We start from the raw sequence: 19,561 nt of genomic DNA, 5'->3' as shown, positions 1-19,561 counted from the left end.
TTTAGCCGTCAGGGAAATGTTACTATTATTATTATTAATATTATTGAATACTAATTTTCAAGTTCTATGCAATGTTCACTCAGGTTTTAACATTGTGGGACGAAATTGTCTGACTGACTTTATGTAAGTACTAACGATAATAAAGCCTTCAGATATTCTGTTATGTTTTCTGCCTTATTTGGTGTTTAGAATAGTTTTCCAAAAACTACAAGACCCAGTTCTTTTGGTGTTTGTCAAGTTTGCTACAGAGAACTACAAAACACGAACCTTCTGCTTTGCAAAAGAACTACTAAAAGGCAAAAATACTTATAGAATACTTACACAACAAGTGATTGTATGACAAATTAAGCTCTCCTCCATCCTTTCTGAAATAGGAGTGTAGCTTTGCTACTTTGTAGGAATAATCTGCATGCTACATTTTGATTTGATTTTGAGCAGTATGCTGACATCTCTGCATGGTCTACATGAAATGAAATACATTTTGAGGCAGCATTTGTGTGAAGAATGTGTCAAGCAAGAAACATAATTAAGTAATTTACTGAAGCTATAATACATTTGTACATGCCATAACCTATGAAGGTTTAGTCTTATTGCAGAAATGCACCACATAACAAAGGTTTAGCCTGCTTAAATATGTAATGATAGTAACCCTATATTTTATTACTTCATGCCATTGACGATAATCTATGCTTCATAAAGCTTATATTTCAGTTTGAGAGTTGACAGCTACACATTGAATCGGCCTCTTATTTTGGTAGTGCTTACCGGATGTACTAGCACTACTTTCCTGTGAGTTCGTGCGGGTTTCTGCTGGTTTGGGGTGGAGTTTGCTCGCTCTGCATGGAGGGGGGGAAGCGCCGAGGCGGCAGCGGACACGGACGGACGCCCTCGCTCGTCTTCACTTCGTGTCTAACGGCAGCTTTCAAATGGCAACGACGGCGGACGACCAGCGGGAACCGGCGGATGTCGCCGCGCCGTCGCCTCACCACGTCTGCCAGCACCACAACAGCAACAACAACAATAACAACAATAACAACAACAAAGACAGCGAGGCGGGAGAGAGCGCGACCTCCGCCACCGCCAGCACGGCGGAACCCGGCGGGACGGCGCCGCAGAGCATCGGTAACGGCTCGGTCATCAACCCCACCGGGGGGAGTAACGGGAAGTGGGTCCGGCTGAACGTCGGCGGCACGGTGTTCCTCACGACGCGGCAGACCCTCCTCAAGGAGCAAACTTCTTTCCTGTACCGGCTGTGCCAGCAGCAGGACCTGCACTCAGACACGGTCAGTCCGCTCACAGCACGGTGGTCAGCCCCGGTACACGGTGCCGCCAAACACACGAGAAACAGTGGTGTGTGTGTGTGTGTGTGTGTGTGTGTGTGTGTGTGTGTGTGTGTGTGTGTGTGTGTGTGTGCGCGTGCGTGCGTGCGTGTCCGTCCAACACCGACCTTCTCGGTAGTGCTTTAATATTCCCACAGGCTTCCAAAGTTTTGCTGTTGTGTGTCTCAGTTCTCCAACATGTGATCTTCCTTACACACACAGGAACACCACAGAAGAAGTCAGGTGTTGGTCTCACCTGAGGGACACGAGAAACTGTAACTGTCCTGTTTTATAAGGCGTCAAAGCTGGAGAAAAGATAGAAACCCCAAAGTGACTCAAATTTGCTGCTGATTTTGTGTAGACATCCACACACACATATGACAGGTGGTTCAACTTAAACTTGATTTATCTTAAACCTACTAAATGAATGGATGGTACGGTTTATTTTGGTAGGCTTTGCCATGGTATTAAAGGGATCGGCTAAAATATGTGTGCAGGTCTTGGCATGAAGTGCAGCTTCTATTGGCCTTGGTGATAGAAAATCAGTGATATATCCAGTGGAGACCAGGAAAGTAAAGGACTTTTATCTCCAAAGGGACCACAGTGGCCTTAGAGGGACTAACTGTATTATACTATAACCATGTTATCTGTGTGCTGTTCCTACAACCTATTACTACAACTCCTTTCTAGCCCGGAAATGCACACCTGCAGCTCCAGAGTAGATGTAGCGTTGTCTAATGACCAGCTGATGTGCTGTACATGTGTGGTAGGAAGCGCTCTCGCTCTTTCTTTTTCCTCTGCGTGTGCGTTTCAGCATTATTTTATGGTGTGAATGTAGCTCGGGTCAGATGGATGAACACGTGCCTCCTCTTCTGCAGGGAGCTACACAGTCAGTAGCTGTACAGCTGGCTTCTTATAGGCAGAGAGAAAGAGAGAGAGGGATGTATTGTGTGTCTCTCAGTCACATGTGGGGTGAACACACTGTAAAGGCTGGCAATGCTCATGAATGATGCAGATTTCTATTACGCTGCAGCCTTTGATGTGTATGTGTGTGACAGAGAGGGAAGAGGGGCGGCTCTTCCTTTAGCCTGGAGTCTACTGTAAATTGACATTTTGTTGATGTCGGGTGAAAACCACTTATTTCCAAAATGTCAGCTCTTATAGCATCTGTAAGAAAATGAGCCGCTGAAGAGGCTAATGTGAATAAAACGTCCCACCACAGTATTATGTAATATTGTACAGCAGTGTGAAGACACAGTATGTGTACTTTTTTTAGCCATTGTACTGAATGCTTTTATTAGACAGCATAGACATTACAGTAGAGCTGACAGGACAGGAGTCATTTTGTACGTAACAATGGCAAAAGATTACTAGTTTTAGCTTCTCAAATGTGAATATTTTCTGGCTTTCTTACTCTTCTATAACAATAAAATGAATATTTTTTGCGTATTGTGACAAAATCAGCCATCTGAAGACTTGAGAACATGCGATAGGCACGTTTCACTATTTGATAAAACATTTAAACACGTAATTGGGAAATGAATCATATAAAAATCCATTATTGACATACAACCTAATCCAAAATGATCCAACACTGATACTAAACCACAAACCGATGGCAGAACATCTGACAGTTGACTAATTTATATCATCTCACAGTATACGTCGTCATGGTGCCTCATCCTAATCAGCGTATGTTTAGATGTTATCCACTGTGTCACATACTTATGTACCTACTGTTTGTAGAAGCACAAGAGCCAAAACCAAAAACAGCCACCAAAACTGGAGTTAGGAGGTTTTTAACCCGCCAGCAGGGATGACTGTTCCCCTGCTGCACCGCAAGGCTCTGTGGAAATAATATTCCCATGTGACCTTCAGCTGCGACCTGACAGGAGCGCCCTCTGCACTGCCTTAAGACACACAGTCACACACTGGATCTCTCCATCTCACACATGCACAAACGCACACCTACGTCTCTTTTCTCGTCTTTCCATCCCCGTCATCATCGTCCTGTCCTCCCCTCATCCTCACCCTCAGCGGCTGACTCACTGTGAATGCTTATCGCGCGTTTGTCCTTTTCCGTGTCTGCGTCTTTTATTTCTGCTCTTTATCACAAACGCTTGAATCTCGAGAGGCCTAATTTCAGTCTTTTTATCACGCTGCTGTCGTCCCAAAACCAGGTCCTGAGCTCTAGGCGAGGCTCTTAATCCTCTGCAAGTTGTGACCTACGAACATGATAGTTTAGGAGCGGCAGAACTGCTTTTTGTCATTTATACGTACACGTACATACACTCATACATGCATACAATAGATGGTACGCTACAGAAGGGCTTGATGGAGTAGAGAGTTGTTTCAGGCTATTATAAGGGGTTTGTCAATTGATCCTATTGATCTGCATCTTCTGCTGTCTGTTCTCAGCTGCTGTTGTCCCTTTGTAATGTGTGCTTGTGTGTACTTTGGTCATTATATAAACTGCGAATGCTCCTCCACCACTGACACAAGGGCACATTCATTTGTATTATACACAGAGATTCTGATTTTCAAAGTCAAGAACGAAACTCAGTTGGAGGATTACGCCTTTCGCTGAGCAAAAATATGCATGCGGCTGAGGCTCTCAGATATATGCAGAGCTGGAAAGCAGTATCCAAAGGAGAAATACACTTTAGTCAGATAATCACTATGCTGGTAATGGATTCTGTTGTGAGATTAATTACAGCAGAAATGTGAAACGCCCAAGAAAATAGTTTTTATTCAGTGGCTTCCCCCTCTGAAGCCTCATGATAAATGTGATGTGAATGAAACAATGTTTTTTGACTCAGTGATACCCAGTAATCTTAACAACTGAGAATTCACAGAAGCATGAATGACACAACAGACTGGGAGGGGGCGGGGGTGTTTTCCAAAAGGCAACACGGATGTAACTTTATCTGTTTTCTCAGAAGAAACATCGAACAGCAGGTTCAGTTTATATTCCTCTCAGCTTGTCAAACTAGAAAAGTCACATGAACACTTTGAAAGTTAAGATAACTTTAAAGTATGGCACATCAGTCTACAGATGATATTGCACAGGTTTTCCCTCAGTGTTTTATAGCAGGGTGGCCCCGCCCCCACTGAAAACAAAAATACAAAAGAGCTACAGACCCTTTTCACTGTAGACATTTTGGCTTGTCAAAGCAGGAAAAGCACACGTGGAGATGATAACATTAATGATGGCTGCGTTACATGCAGGTTAGCCAGCTCCAGGGCTCTGAATGGCATACTAACATACTGCCTACTACATGAGCGATTGCCATTACCAGCAGACCCTGAAGTCTGCTCAAGTCTCTGCGTTACACAGAGATACAGGTGGATGAAAATTGTTCACCAGAAATGTAAATCAACATAACTTCCTACGCTCAGTGTAATATTTTCCACTATTGTTTTATCTCTGAATTCTACCTTCATGGCCTGGAGGGTTCTGAGTAGTTCCTGCTTCACATTCACTTTCCAATAGTGATGCACTGATTGCAGTTATATCCACGGACACCGCAAATGTATGGTTAGCCCACCACACGAGAGCCTGTCACGGCAGACAGACTTGAGTCTCCCAGCTCTCTCTTGTTCTCCGGCTCAACAGGAGTGTGCTGCTGGTAACTCACTACAGTCTGTCACTGAGCTGTGATTTAAATTTTGGCCTCACTTTCTCTGCCATGCCATCATGACTAGCTCGCTACTTTTAGCCTTGTGGAAGACTCTGTTCATGCGCAATGAGCGTGTGTGCGTGCGTTTGTTCGTACACGCAGGTAGACAGCCACGAAAGCAGACAGGCAGGTTGGCCGTCCAGGCCTGTGACAGCCACAGACACCAGATTGTTTTTCTTTTTTTTGTCAGACTATTTAATTTATTGATTGCTGTCAGGCCTCTAAAATTCATTGCAGACCTTTCCTTTAACACCTGTGCTTTTCCTGCTTTGGCAACTCAGAGTATCCACCTTTTAAAAAGGGGCTTTTGTTGCTTTTGTTTAGGCTGTCATTTACTCACTAAATGGATAAAGAGACTAAATGCGTCAGGCTTTGGGTGGCTTACCAACTCAGCTAAACATTTTCTAGAGCAAACATTGCCCATGACTTCTTGCAGTGTTTCTTGCGCAATTAGGGAAACAATGAATTGAACATGCTGCAAAATCCTGTCCCAAGATTAGGGCTGGAAAAGTATTCAAAGGGTCTCATCGTGCCAGCGTACCACCTTTCCCAGCAGACACCGGGCTGTACCAGCCTTTGCTCGGGTTGTTCAGAACACAGAGCAACCTGAAGCTGAATGGCACAGAGGAGCAGTTCGGCCTGTGTGTTTTCATCTCTCACTCAGGAGAGAAGCTGATTTTATCTGTGCACGAGTCCCCCTCTAATCTGCTGACGTTAGCGTGTTTCTGCTCAGGGGTTCTTGGCTGTTTTTAAACCCACACACACAGACTGTCTGGCTGGTTGTGACTGTTTTAATGAGATTACCGGCACCTCAGCTGCCCTACCCCCACATCGAATCAAACCCAGTGCTCTCTGCCGTTAATACGACCCAGGCTGACCTCCCGCTGTCCCAAGCCAATTACATTATGTAGCTAAGATTCGGCTTTGATGAGGTTAGAAGCTGTTAACTGAACAGGTGTAGCAGAGCATCCAGTTATGGACTATAACCGTGTAATCGCATTACCACAGATTTATGATTAGTAATGGTTGGATTGATAATAGATGCCAGGGAGATAATACAGGTGAGCTTTGTTGGTCTGATGCCGCAACATCTTTGTCCGCATGGATTCCAACACATGCCCGGACTCGCTTTATCACCTTATCTGTGCTGTGACATGCCTAATATGTAGTGTTGGCAGGGACCAGTAATCAGGGGAGCGCCTTAGGGTTTTATTTGAATAAAGAGCACAGAGTTGTGTGTGAACTTGTTCCTTTTCTACCATCAGAATACACAAATCAGACTTTGGTTTGGGCCACACAATAAAACCTTGTCAGCTATTTAGTTAGAATCCAGGACTGAAATTCACAAACCTTACTTACCTTACAGGAAAAACATTAAAAAGTATAAGAGCTTTGCTGTTATGAAGATGCGGTTGCCATTTTGGAAACATTTGCAGGGAAAAAACCTGCTAGAGAGTAAAGCTATCTAGATCAACATTAGAGAGCACTCACACAAGCCTGTTTCAAAAGTTTTGCAAAGGTTTTTTTTTTTTTTGTGACGGGGTCACAAAAAATCCACTATTTGTTTCATCCACCCAGCAAAGAGCAGAACCACAGTCGCCTCCTACATCAGAAGTGTCACCAACACTGAGAAGATGGTGGTTCAGCCCGACCATCTGTGATGCCGGGGATGATAAATTAGGCTGATCCCTAATTAGAAATCACACTCAGTTTTTTCACAACTCTTTAAAGATCAGAATTACACAAAGCAATATTTAAGTTCAGCTTGTACATCACAATGCACGCCAGTCATGTGATGTACAAGCAGTCATGATGTAAACGCTGCCTGCAACAAGTCAATTTAAACCCACCGCTACACTCGACAGAAGCCATTTTGACAGAAAACGGAAAACTAAACCTGGCAAAGATAGCTTTTTATTTAGTCTTATTGTCTAGTCCATTGGATGAATAAATCAATTACATCAGATTTAAAGCAACTACTTGTTGATTTAGACTTATGTAATGTCAAAAAATGGACTGCAGCAGACACAGGGATGATCTTACTAGTTGAAAGCCGCCCATATTTGAGCCTGGGTCTGTTCGAGGTTTCTTCCCGTTAAAGGGGAGTTCTTCCTCCACTGTTGCTCAATATAATATCTGATGCTGCTCATGTTGGGATTCTTGAATCCTTAATGTTGAATTCCTGAATCGTTGGGTCTCTCTCTCAATTAAAGAGTTTGGTCTAGACCTGCTCTTTATGTAAAGCGTCTTGAGATAACACTGTTATGAATTGGCGCTCTATAAATAAAGATTGATTGATTGATTGATTGATTGATAGTACCACCCATAAATGCTATGAAGAAATAATTGACTGGAAGCTCTTTTTTTAGGAAGCTTTTTAAAATATTGATCTAAATCTCTGACATAAGTAACAAAATACCATCAAGCTCCGTTTTTTAAAGTTTTAAAACGACCTGGACTGATCAGTGAGCATTGATTGAATTGATTGATGGTGTCAGAATATTGAACGATGTTCCTAGTTTCTCTCTTAAATCTGCCTGTTGAGTGAGAAATTATGTCCAAATGAAGCTACAGAAGTAGCATACACACAAGTAATGTTGGAAAGAAAATTCCACAATGGTGCAAATACACTACACATTTTGCAATGTTATGTTTGCACATGCTGAAGCAAGCAGCAGGGTGTGTGTGTGTGTGTGTGTGTGTGTGTGTGTGTGTTTTGAGAAGTGAACAGGGCTTTTGTTTGGCTATTGATGATAGCCCGTGGGATGTACTTACCTCTGCAGGGAGATGTTGTGGAGTCACATGCTATTTCCCTGAACAAACCTTATGTAAACCATTAACTTAACACCTGAAAATGTTGTCTTGTGAGCAAGCCAATGTACTGCGTAATGTATAACGTCTAATTCTGTGTGTGTGTGTGAGAGAGAGAGAAACCAGGCTCAGCTTCAGTAAGCTTTTTGCCAGTGTTGTCATGCCCACACTGTCAAGTCAAGTCACGTTGATGAGGCGTCGGTCTGTCCTCTACTGCGGCTCCGCTCATTTAGGATGGGGCGTGTGTGTGTGTGTGTGTGTGTGTGTGTGTGTGTGTGTGTGTGTGTGTGTGTGTGTGTGTGTGTGTGTGTGTGTGTGTGTGTGTGTGTGTGTGTGTGTGTGTGTGTATCTGTCTATGCTCTGTGCTGCAGTCACAGCCCTTCCACGCTTTAATCATTGTGATTTTCACTGCAGACATGCATACTCAAACACACATACTGCTTTGTCTCCACAAGCTGCCTCTTGGTCTCCATCCCGTCTGTCTCGATCCTCTCTTTGTGTGTCTCTGTCACAAACACAGAAACCTCGTGCGTCTTCATTCTCCGTCTCTATGGCAGTCCCCCCCCCCCCTCATTCGCCAGGTCTCTCCCTGGCTGTCTCCTCTCCTCGTTTGTCTTTTCCTCCACTAATCCGTCCCTCACCGAGCCGCATCGCCATCCTGCAGACTGCTTTACAGTCTGAACTCGTCCATTTTTTTATGTAGGTTTCCTCCGTCATTGAATTTGTTTCATGCCCCACATTGGGAATGGCTCATCAGAAGCTCCCGTCACGCTACACCACCCAAGACTGGCTGTTTTTGAAGAAATATATGTCACAGGCAAAGAGGTATTGCTTGTGTAAATTGAGTTGACAGCATACCTTCTGTCATTCAAAAATGTCTTCTCACTGCTATCAAAAATGTCCCTTTTCTCATGACTCTGTCAGTCTGACTGTATTTTTTTTGGGACTCCTTTTACGAGTCTGTCACACCGGAGACGAGGAGTCGGAGCAACATGTTACACGTCACTGTCAAACCTTTTTTTTTATCTAGGCATCACTTTGTTTCATTTATGCGTAGATAGAAAAGATAGATAGATAGATAGAAAAATTCATGTAGTTTAGAATGAATGGGAGAAATCTTATTAAGCTGAACTAGCTCCTGTCATTAGTATGGTATTTTGCAATATCAGGTATGCTGGGTTATTTTTGTGAAATTTAATGAAGAAATATGTGTCAGCTGTATTCCACCTGATCCCTTTTACTTGTAATGTTCACATATTAGCAATCTAGCTGGGTTTTTTTTGTAAGTTAAGTCAGAGCAGTTAGCTTTATAAGTTTAAATATTTAGTAACAGCTAATCTCTGTGTCGGAACTAGTTTAAGGTATCGAGGTGATTTTATTTTCATTTTACATCACAGGGTTGCACAAAGAAATTAAAGTTGTAGTCCCTTCATGTTACACAAATGTAGATATATATACATATATGTATACATATATGTAAAAATAATTACATATAGGGAAAAAATAATAATAATAAAATTGGCTAATGCGGAAGTTATAACCAAATGCAACCGCCTCCGGCTGCATAAAATGAGAGTGGACGCAGGACTGTGGGCTTGAAGCTTCTGCAGGAGTGTATAGAAGGAACCTCAAACCCTGTTTGGATCAGCTGTCACCAGGGAGGTGGAGAAAATCAAAGACAATGATAATATTTGCTGTGCATCCACCTCCTGCCTGCAGGATCTGCAGTCTGTTAAAAGCACATGTCGCCATTCTGGCTTCTCACAGCAAAGACATTGCGGAGGACCCGGGGTGGAAGAAGCCACTGCCACAGCCCCAGAGTGACCTAAAGCCTCTACACCCATACAGGAGGATAGACTGTATCCTCATAACTGGACTGTAAACTGGCTGTAAGCCAGCTCATTTGTTTGCCGTCCAGCTGGACAACTGAACTGTTAACCTGGAACTCTAACGTCGAGGATAGGAGATGGTAATGTTGCGTTTCCAAAGGAACAAATTGGGATTTCCATAAACGACAGGTCTGCCTGCAGCAGTCAAAGCACACCCCCAAACTGGACCACTTGGGCAGCATTTTTTTGTTTTTACAGTGTAGAAATGTTTTTTTCTGGATGTTTTGAGGCTAAGATTATACTCAAATAATAGAAGGTCAGAACAATTCCAGTTAGGGGCAGTGGTTCTGTGTGTGTGTATGAGCGAGGATCTGCTAATAAAAGCAATAACATGCGACTGTACAAGATGCTGCTGGAGGCCAAGTTTGTCCGTTGCCGCTTCAGCAAACAGTCATAAAAAGAATCAGTCATGTGAATGGAGCAGGTTCTCTTTATTAAGCTGAACATCTGCTTCTCATTCCCTGACTCTGTAAATCTGTCTTCCCTGTTCACACAGCCAGGCAAATTTGTGAAAAGTTTAAGAAACTTATGCATGATTTTAAGAAGCTGAAGGACCACAACAGTCACAGTGGGTCCGACCGCTGTACTGTACGTCCCCCATACGTCATCAGCCTGATTTGAATAAATGTGCCGGAACAGATTATCAGGAATTCTTTTACCCTGGTAAATAAATTCCTGGTAATAAAAGTTCCTGGAAATGTTGGTATAAAAGGGGCTTTTGTGTGTGTCTGCCCTGAATGCTTCTTTCCCTACAGACACCACCAAACCATGTGTTAATGACAACTTCCTCTTTAATATCCATTCCCAATAACTCATTTTCTGTCCCCCTTCTTTATCTGTCTGCTTGGGTCTGTGCATTTTTTGTATGGATTTTTTCAGAAGTGGCTCCTTTGTGAATTTGACTGTAAAAGGCGGCTGTGCTCTAAGCGGCTGTCACAAGGGCGAGCAGGGGTGTGTGTGTGTGTATGTGTTGGAGGGGCAGTAGTCATGACATAACAGCCATGCAGGCTTGGCAGAAGTGGCCCGGAGGTGGAAGAGAAGCAGGCTGTTGAAACACGCGTGATAACAAAGTCACCAGCAACTCCTGCGAAGAGCCACCAAGCAGTAACTTCTGTGTCCAGCTGCAAAAAGCTGTTCCAGTGGCTTCAATGGCAATGCAAACAGCAATGCTGGATTGGAAACAGGAAGCACCAGGGTTTAATGGAACATTTGAGAAACATGCAACTCTTTATAATAGGCGCTGAAAAGTTACTTTTTTATCTGACTACCGATAGTTACATTACCTTGATAGATGGAAACGTTGTATTAAAGATTTATACATTTTAAGTACATTTTCTTCCCAATAACAATAATTCCAACATCAACCAACCTACACTCTAGGGGTGACTTTTATTTTGGAGACCTCTGCAATGCATCTTGCATACGCACGTCCGCTCTGGTCATACGTAAGATGAAAATAGAAACCCAGGATGTTATTCTCAAGCTAGTGAGCTTTTGGGCCTAAAATAGTCAATATATTACAGCAGAGGTCCGTCAACTGAGGAAGGAAAATAAAAGTAGCAACATTCATATTTTAGAAATACCTGATTGCATACAATGAAAAGGTAGCCTGTTCAATTTCATATTACCACAAAAGTTCTTGAGTACTTGAACAAACAGATTAACATTTCACTGAATACCAACAATAAAACTGATGGTATAATTAATTATAATTAAATATAATTAATCGTGTGTTTTATTCTGTCTATCTCTGTGATTCTGTAACAGGATGAGACAGGAGCCTATGTGATTGACAGAGACCCAACCTACTTCGGTCCCATCCTCAACTACTTGCGGCACGGCAAACTGGTCTACAACAAGGAGCTGGCTGAAGAAGGTCTCCTATGCTTTGACTCTACTCAGATGGGTCCTGGGTGCATGAGATTGTCACTGTGTACCTTCAGACTGCCCCTGTGATGCCGTTTCTTTTAGCACTTTAGTTTCTATTTTAGTAAATGTGCGAATACACTATATATTTACAGATAATCAGGCAAAAACCATCAGTTCCTCTTTTTTTAATGGAATATTTAGGTGCTTGGTATTTACACATTGAGGTGTTGTAGTTTCTGTGGCTGCTTTGGCAAACATATGTTTCAGTGTTCGAGTCTGCGGTCTGTTATAGTGCAAAGTATTTAAAATGGTGTATATTAGACACAGATTATGGTGGCCACTTAATGCAAAGCCCAACTCGAATCACTCTGAAGGCTAAAAGTAATTGATATAATGGTTATGGAATTACATTGACTTGTATATCATTAATATCTGAATAACATCCAGTTTAGAATCCATTTTTAATGAGCACATTTGCATCGTGACTCGTGGTGTCAGTGAAGGGGGGATCTAAGGTTCATCTGACGGGGCTGCAGGATCACTAACCATGTCGCTGCATTATGCACGCACGAGCTGAGTCGTGTGTTTCTTTTCCTTTCAAGGTGTCCTGGAGGAGGCTGAGTTTTACAACATCACCCCTCTGATCAAACTGATCAAAGAGAGGATCGTGGAGAGGGACTCCAAAGCCACGCAGGTATACACAGAACATGTCAGTGTTTTTTTACATGGTGGAGTTTGCTGCTTCACTCTGGCCGGTCACTGCAGTCATTTTTAACATAACTAACATCATATTAAACATGTTATACTGTATTAAGTAAAGATGGAGGAACCCAGTGTTACCCAGCAGTTCTGTTATTGTTCTTAAATCATGGTGGTGTGAGTACAATGCCTTTCAGCCATTCTTCTTGTTAGTGATTTCACCCTTCTGTGCTTCTCTAAAGAACACACTGCTGTACATCAGGCCTCTCTCTCCTTGCTTTTCTTTTCTCAGGATGGTTGCACTCACTCCATCTTACATAATCCCACTGCCCTCCCAAACATACTCCCACTTTCCTGGTGTTCTACTGTACTTTACTGGATTCACGCTGATGTCTGCCTGAGGCTAAATAACAGCAACAACATGGAAATATGACCATGAAAAGCAAGCAGAAGACTACATTATTTTTCACTGTGATTGTTGTCCACCCCCTCCATGTCATGTTGCAAAGGTTTAATCCAGGCATGTTCATTGACCCAATGGCATCAGGTCGTTGTGCGTCTTTCCCTCTTTAAAGATGAGTGTACCTACCTTTTCATCCATCTCCTGTCTCCTCACCCCCCTCTTCTCCCTTTCCCCAGCAGGTGCCCCCCAAGCACGTCTACCGAGTGTTGCAGTGCCAGGAGGAGGAGCTCACCCAGATGGTCTCCACGATGTCGGACGGCTGGAAGTTTGAGCAGGTCAGCGTGCGCGCCTGCAGAAAGCCCCGCACCGGACTGCTCTGGACTGTGGGTTGGACTCACGCTGCTGCTGACCCTTCAATCTTGACCCTTGGCCTGACCCCTTGGCCCCATCCTGAGCCCTGCTACCTGCACTCCCAGAATGAGTTTAGGACACCCAGATTGCATTGAAATAGCTAAATATAATTGGTTTGAAATTCCCAAATGTCGATATATTCTGTCTTAACTTGATACCTTTGGGTATTCAAAACCACTGAAGATGGCTGTTTTTTTGTTTTTGTTTTTTTAACTATTTTGTGACACTTATACTGACCAAAGGATCAGTCAATGAATTGAAAAAAATAATTGTGAGTTGCTGCCTACTCTGTGCCTCACTGTGGCCCGCACACGTTTAAAACGCAGTAGCTGCATACCAGTGCTTACACTCTCATTATCGGCGGTCTGTTGGAATAATGCGACCATTACAATATTGCTCACAGTGTTAACACACAGTCATACTAGGGGAAAATCTTTCAGACTTCCTCACAGTTACACTGCCTTACGCTAAGTTTAGAGCCTGTAGTTCATTGATGCCCTTTCTAATAATGACCCTATCAAGAGTCTTAATCGGTCAGCCTATCCACACTGTAGCCTAGAAATCACATTTAGACCCCCTCCCCCCTTTTCCCACTGCTTTGGCACCAAGCTCCACTGCATGCTGCACAGCTATGATTTGCACACAGTTTCCTGCAGAAAGCTGACCCACAGTTGTTTTGCTGTTCCCACACGTAAAAGATGCTCCTTGTTGAGTCCACTGCTGAGTGTGTAACAGCAGGCTGTCCCCCCCCACCACCACCATGCATGAGCACAAGCGCCTTTCCTCGCTGTAGTATGGGATCTCAGCTCTCTTGCTTTTTGTTTTCTCTGCTGTAATCTCTAATCCTTCCTGACACTCACTCTGTCTCCCTGTCCCTCTCTCCTCTGCATATCCTTCTGTGTCCGTGTCCCCGTCTCTCTTCTAGATGGTGAACATCGGCTCGTCATACAGCTATGGAACAGAGGACCAGGCTGAGTTTCTGTGTGTCGTATCCAAGGAGCTTCACACTCCTGGATCTGGACTTGGTACAGAGCAGAGCCACAAAACCAAGGTGAACCTCTGCCTATTTTTCTCACAGACGCACAGATGTATGCTTAAAAACATGCTGCAGGATCATGCTGCCAAGCTGCGTGTCTTGTCCGTTTTTTGTTTGTGTATATTTCTGTTTTGTTAGAGTGTGAGTGTGTGAAAGAGAAGGGGATATCTCCTCTCATTGAGGCGGAAGCGAGTGTGCTTTGATCCTGCGGTCTCCACTGAAAGCTCCAAATGTCACTCGCCTCGAAATGTCATTCACGAAATCATTCACTCCATCATTCACACAGCTCTCCTTCTCTTATCGATCTCCCCTGTATCAGTCTATCTGTCTTTCTCTTTCACATGGATATATATCAACATATATCTGTCTCTCTATATTTACCTCTCAGCTTCTCACTGTCCACTCACTGACACTCATCAGCGTGTTCATTTTTTGTTGTTTTCTGTCTTTTTTTTTGTTTGTTTTTTTTCTTTTGTGTTTCCCCCTCCGTCCTTCATGCTGAATGAAGCCGGCGGAGATGCAGGAGGAGGAAGCCGCGAAGGAGGAGGAGGAGGAGGAGGAGGAGGAGGGAGGGAGAGATACCACACCAAATGAGTGGCTTAGAGAATGAGGGAGTCATGTTTCTTTGCTCCAAAGAGAGGCGGGAATGGGTGAGGACCTGTGTGATAGATGTGCTAGTGGGTAGACACAGTAGATTTTAGTGTGTGTGTACAGTCTATGTGTGTGATGTGTACAGAGATCTGGGGTGTGTCATGGCACTGCAGTGAGTATGAGCCCTAAGCTGTCCCTGAAGATAGTGCTTATTAAATATGCCAGATAGACAAACAGCAGTTCAAATTAAGCTTTAACGTTGTATGTGTTTAACATACTTTTCTTTACTAACAAAATAATTTTGTGTTAGTTTCCTTTAATCTGTGTTAAAACGGTGTAATAATGGAGTCTGACCAGCCAGTACAAGAGTACAAATGCTCTATGATCAAATATATTAGCTAGCCAATGCCAAGTGCACAGGAGCAAGCTTAGGGAGGGAGCAGGGCTTTGGCTGTCTACACTGATTACATTTTAGACTCATTTAAAGACAGCAAACACCAATCCAAATTCTCAGGCAGTAGCGCACACAACTTTATCTTCAACATAATACCAACATGCAAAATCACCACACGGTGGTGAGGCGGTTTTTCTTTTTTACTTATTTATGGCCCAATCACACAGGACACTGTTTGTGGACTGACAACAGTGCCAACCGTTAGGCACACTGCTCTGCTTTTACTTTGAAAAGCCTACACAGGCAGAAGTGGTAGCATTGTGTTATTGTGGTCTCTGAGCGACCACAAAGTTTGGCCCCTGTCGATCACTTGGCAGTATAGCTGCTGACTATAAGACTTAAAATAGGAAATAAGTTTGTAGTACTAATAAATGATGGTACTAGTTTAGTAGTTATCGCATCTCTCTGTCGCAGAGCAGAGGAAATGTGAACAACACTATTCTTGATATGAGTAACGGTCGTACAGAAAGACGAGTAACAGTAACTTTGAATCATGGCTCAGCTCCACTGATGACCTTATTGAATGCTGTTAGTGAAGTAAGAAAGAAAACCTCCAGTCGTGCTGCTGCCTGCTGATCTCAGCTAATGGACCAGGCTGATCTAGAGCAACCGTCCACCAGCTTTTCCTCCATCGTTCGTTTTTACAGCATCACAGAAGAAAATCCCAAATCTATTAGAAAACGCTGCTGTGACACACCTCATTAATTTGATAACCGTAGGATTTCTCTAAAAACCTGTTAGGATGCAAAATGCTTTAAAGTCACTAAAAACGATTCTTAAAAGGTCCTTTCCACTGCTGAGAATGTGCCTGTCTGTCATAACGACCTGCACCAGCCCGTATATGTGTGTGTAAGCACAGACATGCTCAGTGTGGTCTACCAGTGACCCGACACGGCGTTGCAGATATTGATTGAACGCAGTGTCTCTTTGGACTCTCATTACCAATGCAGTGACATGAAATATCTCTGACCTTCCAGTGCAGCAGTAGTGTTAGATGTCCTTCCCCGCCTGTGTACATACTGTATATAACAGCCTCAACGCAAAGTCACGGACACATAGAAAGACATTTAAACGCACAAAGTCAAGTAAATGTTAAAGGGGCACACATTTTGAAACATTTATTAAGTGGTTAAGTGTGTATGTTTCTGTTGATGTTTCCAAACATTTTACATGTCAGTAAAGTCATTTGCTCCCATTCTGTCACCATCTTCATCATCATCATCATCATCATCACCACCATCACAGCCGAACCACAGCATAGATCATATTGAATGTTTGTAGATTTGATTTCCATGGATCTGCAAATGTCCTAATGGCTGTTTTTTTCTTTTGTTTTTTTGCAGCTTTTCCAGATCCATGGATCCCGGATGTAGAAAACAAGACTTTAAGTTATTTTTTTTCTAGGCTTATTATGACATTCTGTATATGGTGTATGTGCGTGTCGCATTGGAGGAGAAATCAAAACAAATCTGTAGCATTGTTAGCAGTTCATTGATAAAATGCCAGTTAGAGTGACCATCGAATTACCAAAAAGGAAAAAAAAAGAAATCTGAGTCAGTAGCAGCAATATCTTAAAAACTTAGTAGAAATAATCATGTGTTGGCGTGTCCGAACATTATACTGCTACGGGCAGTAGTGGAGCTTAGTAAATTACAACCAAAGATCCAGATAAAAGCTGAAACAAGGTGCTGAACCTAAATATGACAGAAGATCTGCCTGGAGAAAACTGACACCGTCTTCGTTACCCAGTGATGAGCTTTTGCTGCGTCACTATGATCTGATAGAAGGTGAATGACGTGCAAAGATCACATTACATCTGTGTGGTGCATTTTTGGGTTATTACCATTTGTTACAATAATGTTGACGCAGATGAAGGCGTTCATCAGTGGAAATCACCCTAAATATTTCAGAATTTACTATCATCCCAATGATGGACGCAGTTGCTCCCCAAACAAGCTACTTAAGCCCGTGTTTCCCACAGTCCTCTCACTTAGTTTGTACTTTGGGTAGAAGAAACGTTACAGTCCCAGTGATCCCATCGCTGTTGGCTGCAGATGGTTCAGCAGGGACCAACTTTACTGGGTCGTTAAGCTTGTAGGAAATAATGATGGTAGTTCAATGAATTGTTGCTCTCAGTGTGACGGTAGGTTAACACTGATCTGACTGAGCATGGACTTCACAGCTCCTGTGGTCATGGCTGGAGCAGAGAGTTTTAGCCTTATGTAGAGTGAGTTACAGCTTTGGTTTGTATGTGCTTTGGGTGCATTGACCCTGCTATCTGTATCCAGTTGTTTGCTCTCAGCAAGACCGTGGGTTAACACTGGTATTAGATGTGGATTTAGCACTTTATTGGTTTGGCTGGTTTAGATTGACAGGTGGAAGCAAGGCAGACAAGGGCATGTGCTGGTGTGGGACATGTACCCCATTATTTACTGGTCATCCTACAAAGGTTTCATCTGGCTACAGCATGACTGAAACTGTCACTGTTCAACAGAGCTCAGATATCGAGTGGCCAGCGCACACACTGCACCAACGTTAAAAACACACCCTGCTCTACATTTTCCCCTGCACCAGCACGCTGTGCGGCGCCGATATGCACCTGCATCTCCTTGTGCAGCATTGTCTCAGTCTGTCGCCCTGGTGGGGATCCAGAGCCAGCTTTGGCCCCAGCTGACAGAGTGATGTTGGTGTGAATGAGCAAAGGCTGGAACAGAGTCCCAGAGAAGGGAGGAGGGCGGGCGTGAAGGAGGGAGATGACAACGAGGAGGTTGAGACAGGAGAGTGTGGTGCATCTCCATTTTTTTTTTATAGTGATAGTCACACAATGTCCACTGTCATTGTCTTTGTTAAAATGAGGAGCAGCACTTAATTCATACTGTCAACTGTCTTTGTGGGCAGATCTGCCGCAGTGCAGGTGTATGACTGAAAAGGTTTTAAGATGCAGTTAGTTAGAAAACACGTGACTTATAACAACCTCTGTTGGCAACTTGTAGGAATTGCAGCACAGATCAAATTTGTATTCTCTGCTAAAGTCAACCCCTGATAGTAGTTTGTATCGAGGCGTGTGCTGAAATTCATTTCTAGGTGTTGGTCAGCAAAAACACCTGCCACAACTTTTTAACAGCACATTCACTGTATATTAACAGTTAAAACTCTTAAGATGGAATTGTTAAATGTTGGAAATTAAAAGGGTTGTACATAACCTTAAAATACCAGGGTGTACAGCTTTTATCAGCTGGGAATAAAATGTGCAAATACACTTTTAGAAGCCTAGAATACATCTGCAGTAACCCAGTGTCATGTCATAGCTTATCAGAAAACATTTAGCCAAATCAAGCTTAGTGAGTTCACTGTAGAACAGATGCTAATGGAATAAGGGCAGGTTCATCTGCAATGGTGGGAGCACAACAGTGAAAATATTACAACGAAAAAGGGAAAAGAAGAAAGGCCCAGTTGACTTTCCCATTGTGAGGTAGCATGTATTAGCTGTACTGACAAACAGCCGTTTAGATAAGATGGTCACCAGCATCCTGCATGATATGATGAATAGGTAAAATATGTTCACAAATGCACGGATTCATTAATAGAAGAAGAAGGCTAATATCCTAAAACGGCTGGGCAGTGTAGTTTTTAGCTAATGTTAGCTAACCCTTCTTTTCAGCTCCAGGCTAGAACACATTTCGTTGGATAAATTCATAGCTGCTTCTGGTGTTTTAATGGAATTTGTTCACCAGACTAAAAACATAAAATATCACCAGACTTATCCTTTTAAAGTTTGTCATTAAAGTGATCCTGCACTAATCCTACAAAAACTGCAGCTCTCTGGCCCTGTCCACTGAGATTTACCTCAAGAAGAGACATTATTTCTTCCTCTAAGATTTCTGCAGCCATACGGAGCATCGGATGCCCCCCCCCCCCACTCTCTGCTCCCTCCCTCCCTCCCTCCCTGAATGACCAGCAACATTCAATTTGGAAACACACACAAACACACTTGGGCTGTTTTCTAAGGGCAATAAGCAGTTAGAGTTACAGAGTGAGACAATCAAGAATTAAGATCATGTTTTGTTTGAAACGTTTTTGATAATTCAATCTGGAAAAAAAGAAGCTGCAAATACAATATTGTGCGTTTGTTTGTGTGTGTGGATAAATCAAAGTGTCTCGTCCGTTTCAAGTGTAAAATATAAACGGACAACCTGGACCTCTGAAGGTTCACTGCAATCCCAGTCAGCCGGGTTAGCACAGTACAGTAAATGTTACAGTGAGGGTGCAGTTACTCATCGTGCTTGTGATAATCGTATCCGTGATATTAGCAGGAGGGAGAAGACTGAAGGAGACACACTTATGTTTGTTGTTTTGTTACTTCAGCTCTTTCTCTTGTGGCTCTGTTAACTTGGATCAT

The 19,561-nt window shown here is 43.1% G+C and overlaps 1 protein-coding gene across 4 annotated transcripts; it reads left to right on the top strand.

Moving 5' to 3' along the window:
* The first annotated feature begins 868 nt into the window (after positions 1-868).
* On the top strand, positions 869-17,567 carry kctd17 (potassium channel tetramerization domain containing 17). 4 transcript variants are annotated; one of them, XM_070851850.1, is made up of 7 exons: positions 869-1,283; positions 11,467-11,575; positions 12,171-12,262; positions 12,910-13,005; positions 14,007-14,132; positions 14,626-14,767; positions 16,506-17,567. In XM_070851850.1, exons 1-6 carry the CDS (start codon positions 927-929, stop codon positions 14,725-14,727), a joined length of 882 nt encoding a protein of 293 aa, XP_070707951.1. In that variant the 5' UTR covers positions 869-926; the 3' UTR covers positions 14,728-14,767; positions 16,506-17,567. The 4 variants fall into 4 exon arrangements, with proteins under 4 accessions (XP_070707951.1, XP_070707949.1, XP_070707950.1 ...); XM_070851848.1 differs by having other exon boundaries at positions 12,910-13,053; XM_070851849.1 differs by having other exon boundaries at positions 12,907-13,005.
* The last annotated feature ends 1,994 nt before the right edge of the window (positions 17,568-19,561 follow it).

The sequence above is a fragment of the Pempheris klunzingeri genome, chromosome 20, assembly GCF_042242105.1.
Source record: "Pempheris klunzingeri isolate RE-2024b chromosome 20, fPemKlu1.hap1, whole genome shotgun sequence".
NCBI lineage: Eukaryota > Metazoa > Chordata > Actinopteri > Acropomatiformes > Pempheridae > Pempheris > Pempheris klunzingeri.
The sequence above is the reverse complement of the archived record's forward strand: the minus strand, read 5'-3'. Positions and strand labels throughout refer to the sequence as shown.

What these genes read in the sequence shown, in the direction of transcription:
- kctd17 (XM_070851847.1), top strand. Translation starts at nt 927, where the DNA reads ATGGCAACGACGGCGGACGACCAGCGGGAACCGGCGGATGTCGCCGCG. An exon ending in CAAGGAGCTGGCTGAAGAAG is followed by an intron (nt 11,576 to 12,170) that starts GTCTCCTATGCT and finishes TTTCCTTTCAAG; the next exon opens with GTGTCCTGGAGGAGGCTGAG. An exon ending in GCACCGGACTGCTCTGGACT is followed by an intron (nt 13,054 to 14,006) that starts GTGGGTTGGACT and finishes TCTCTCTTCTAG; the next exon opens with ATGGTGAACATCGGCTCGTC.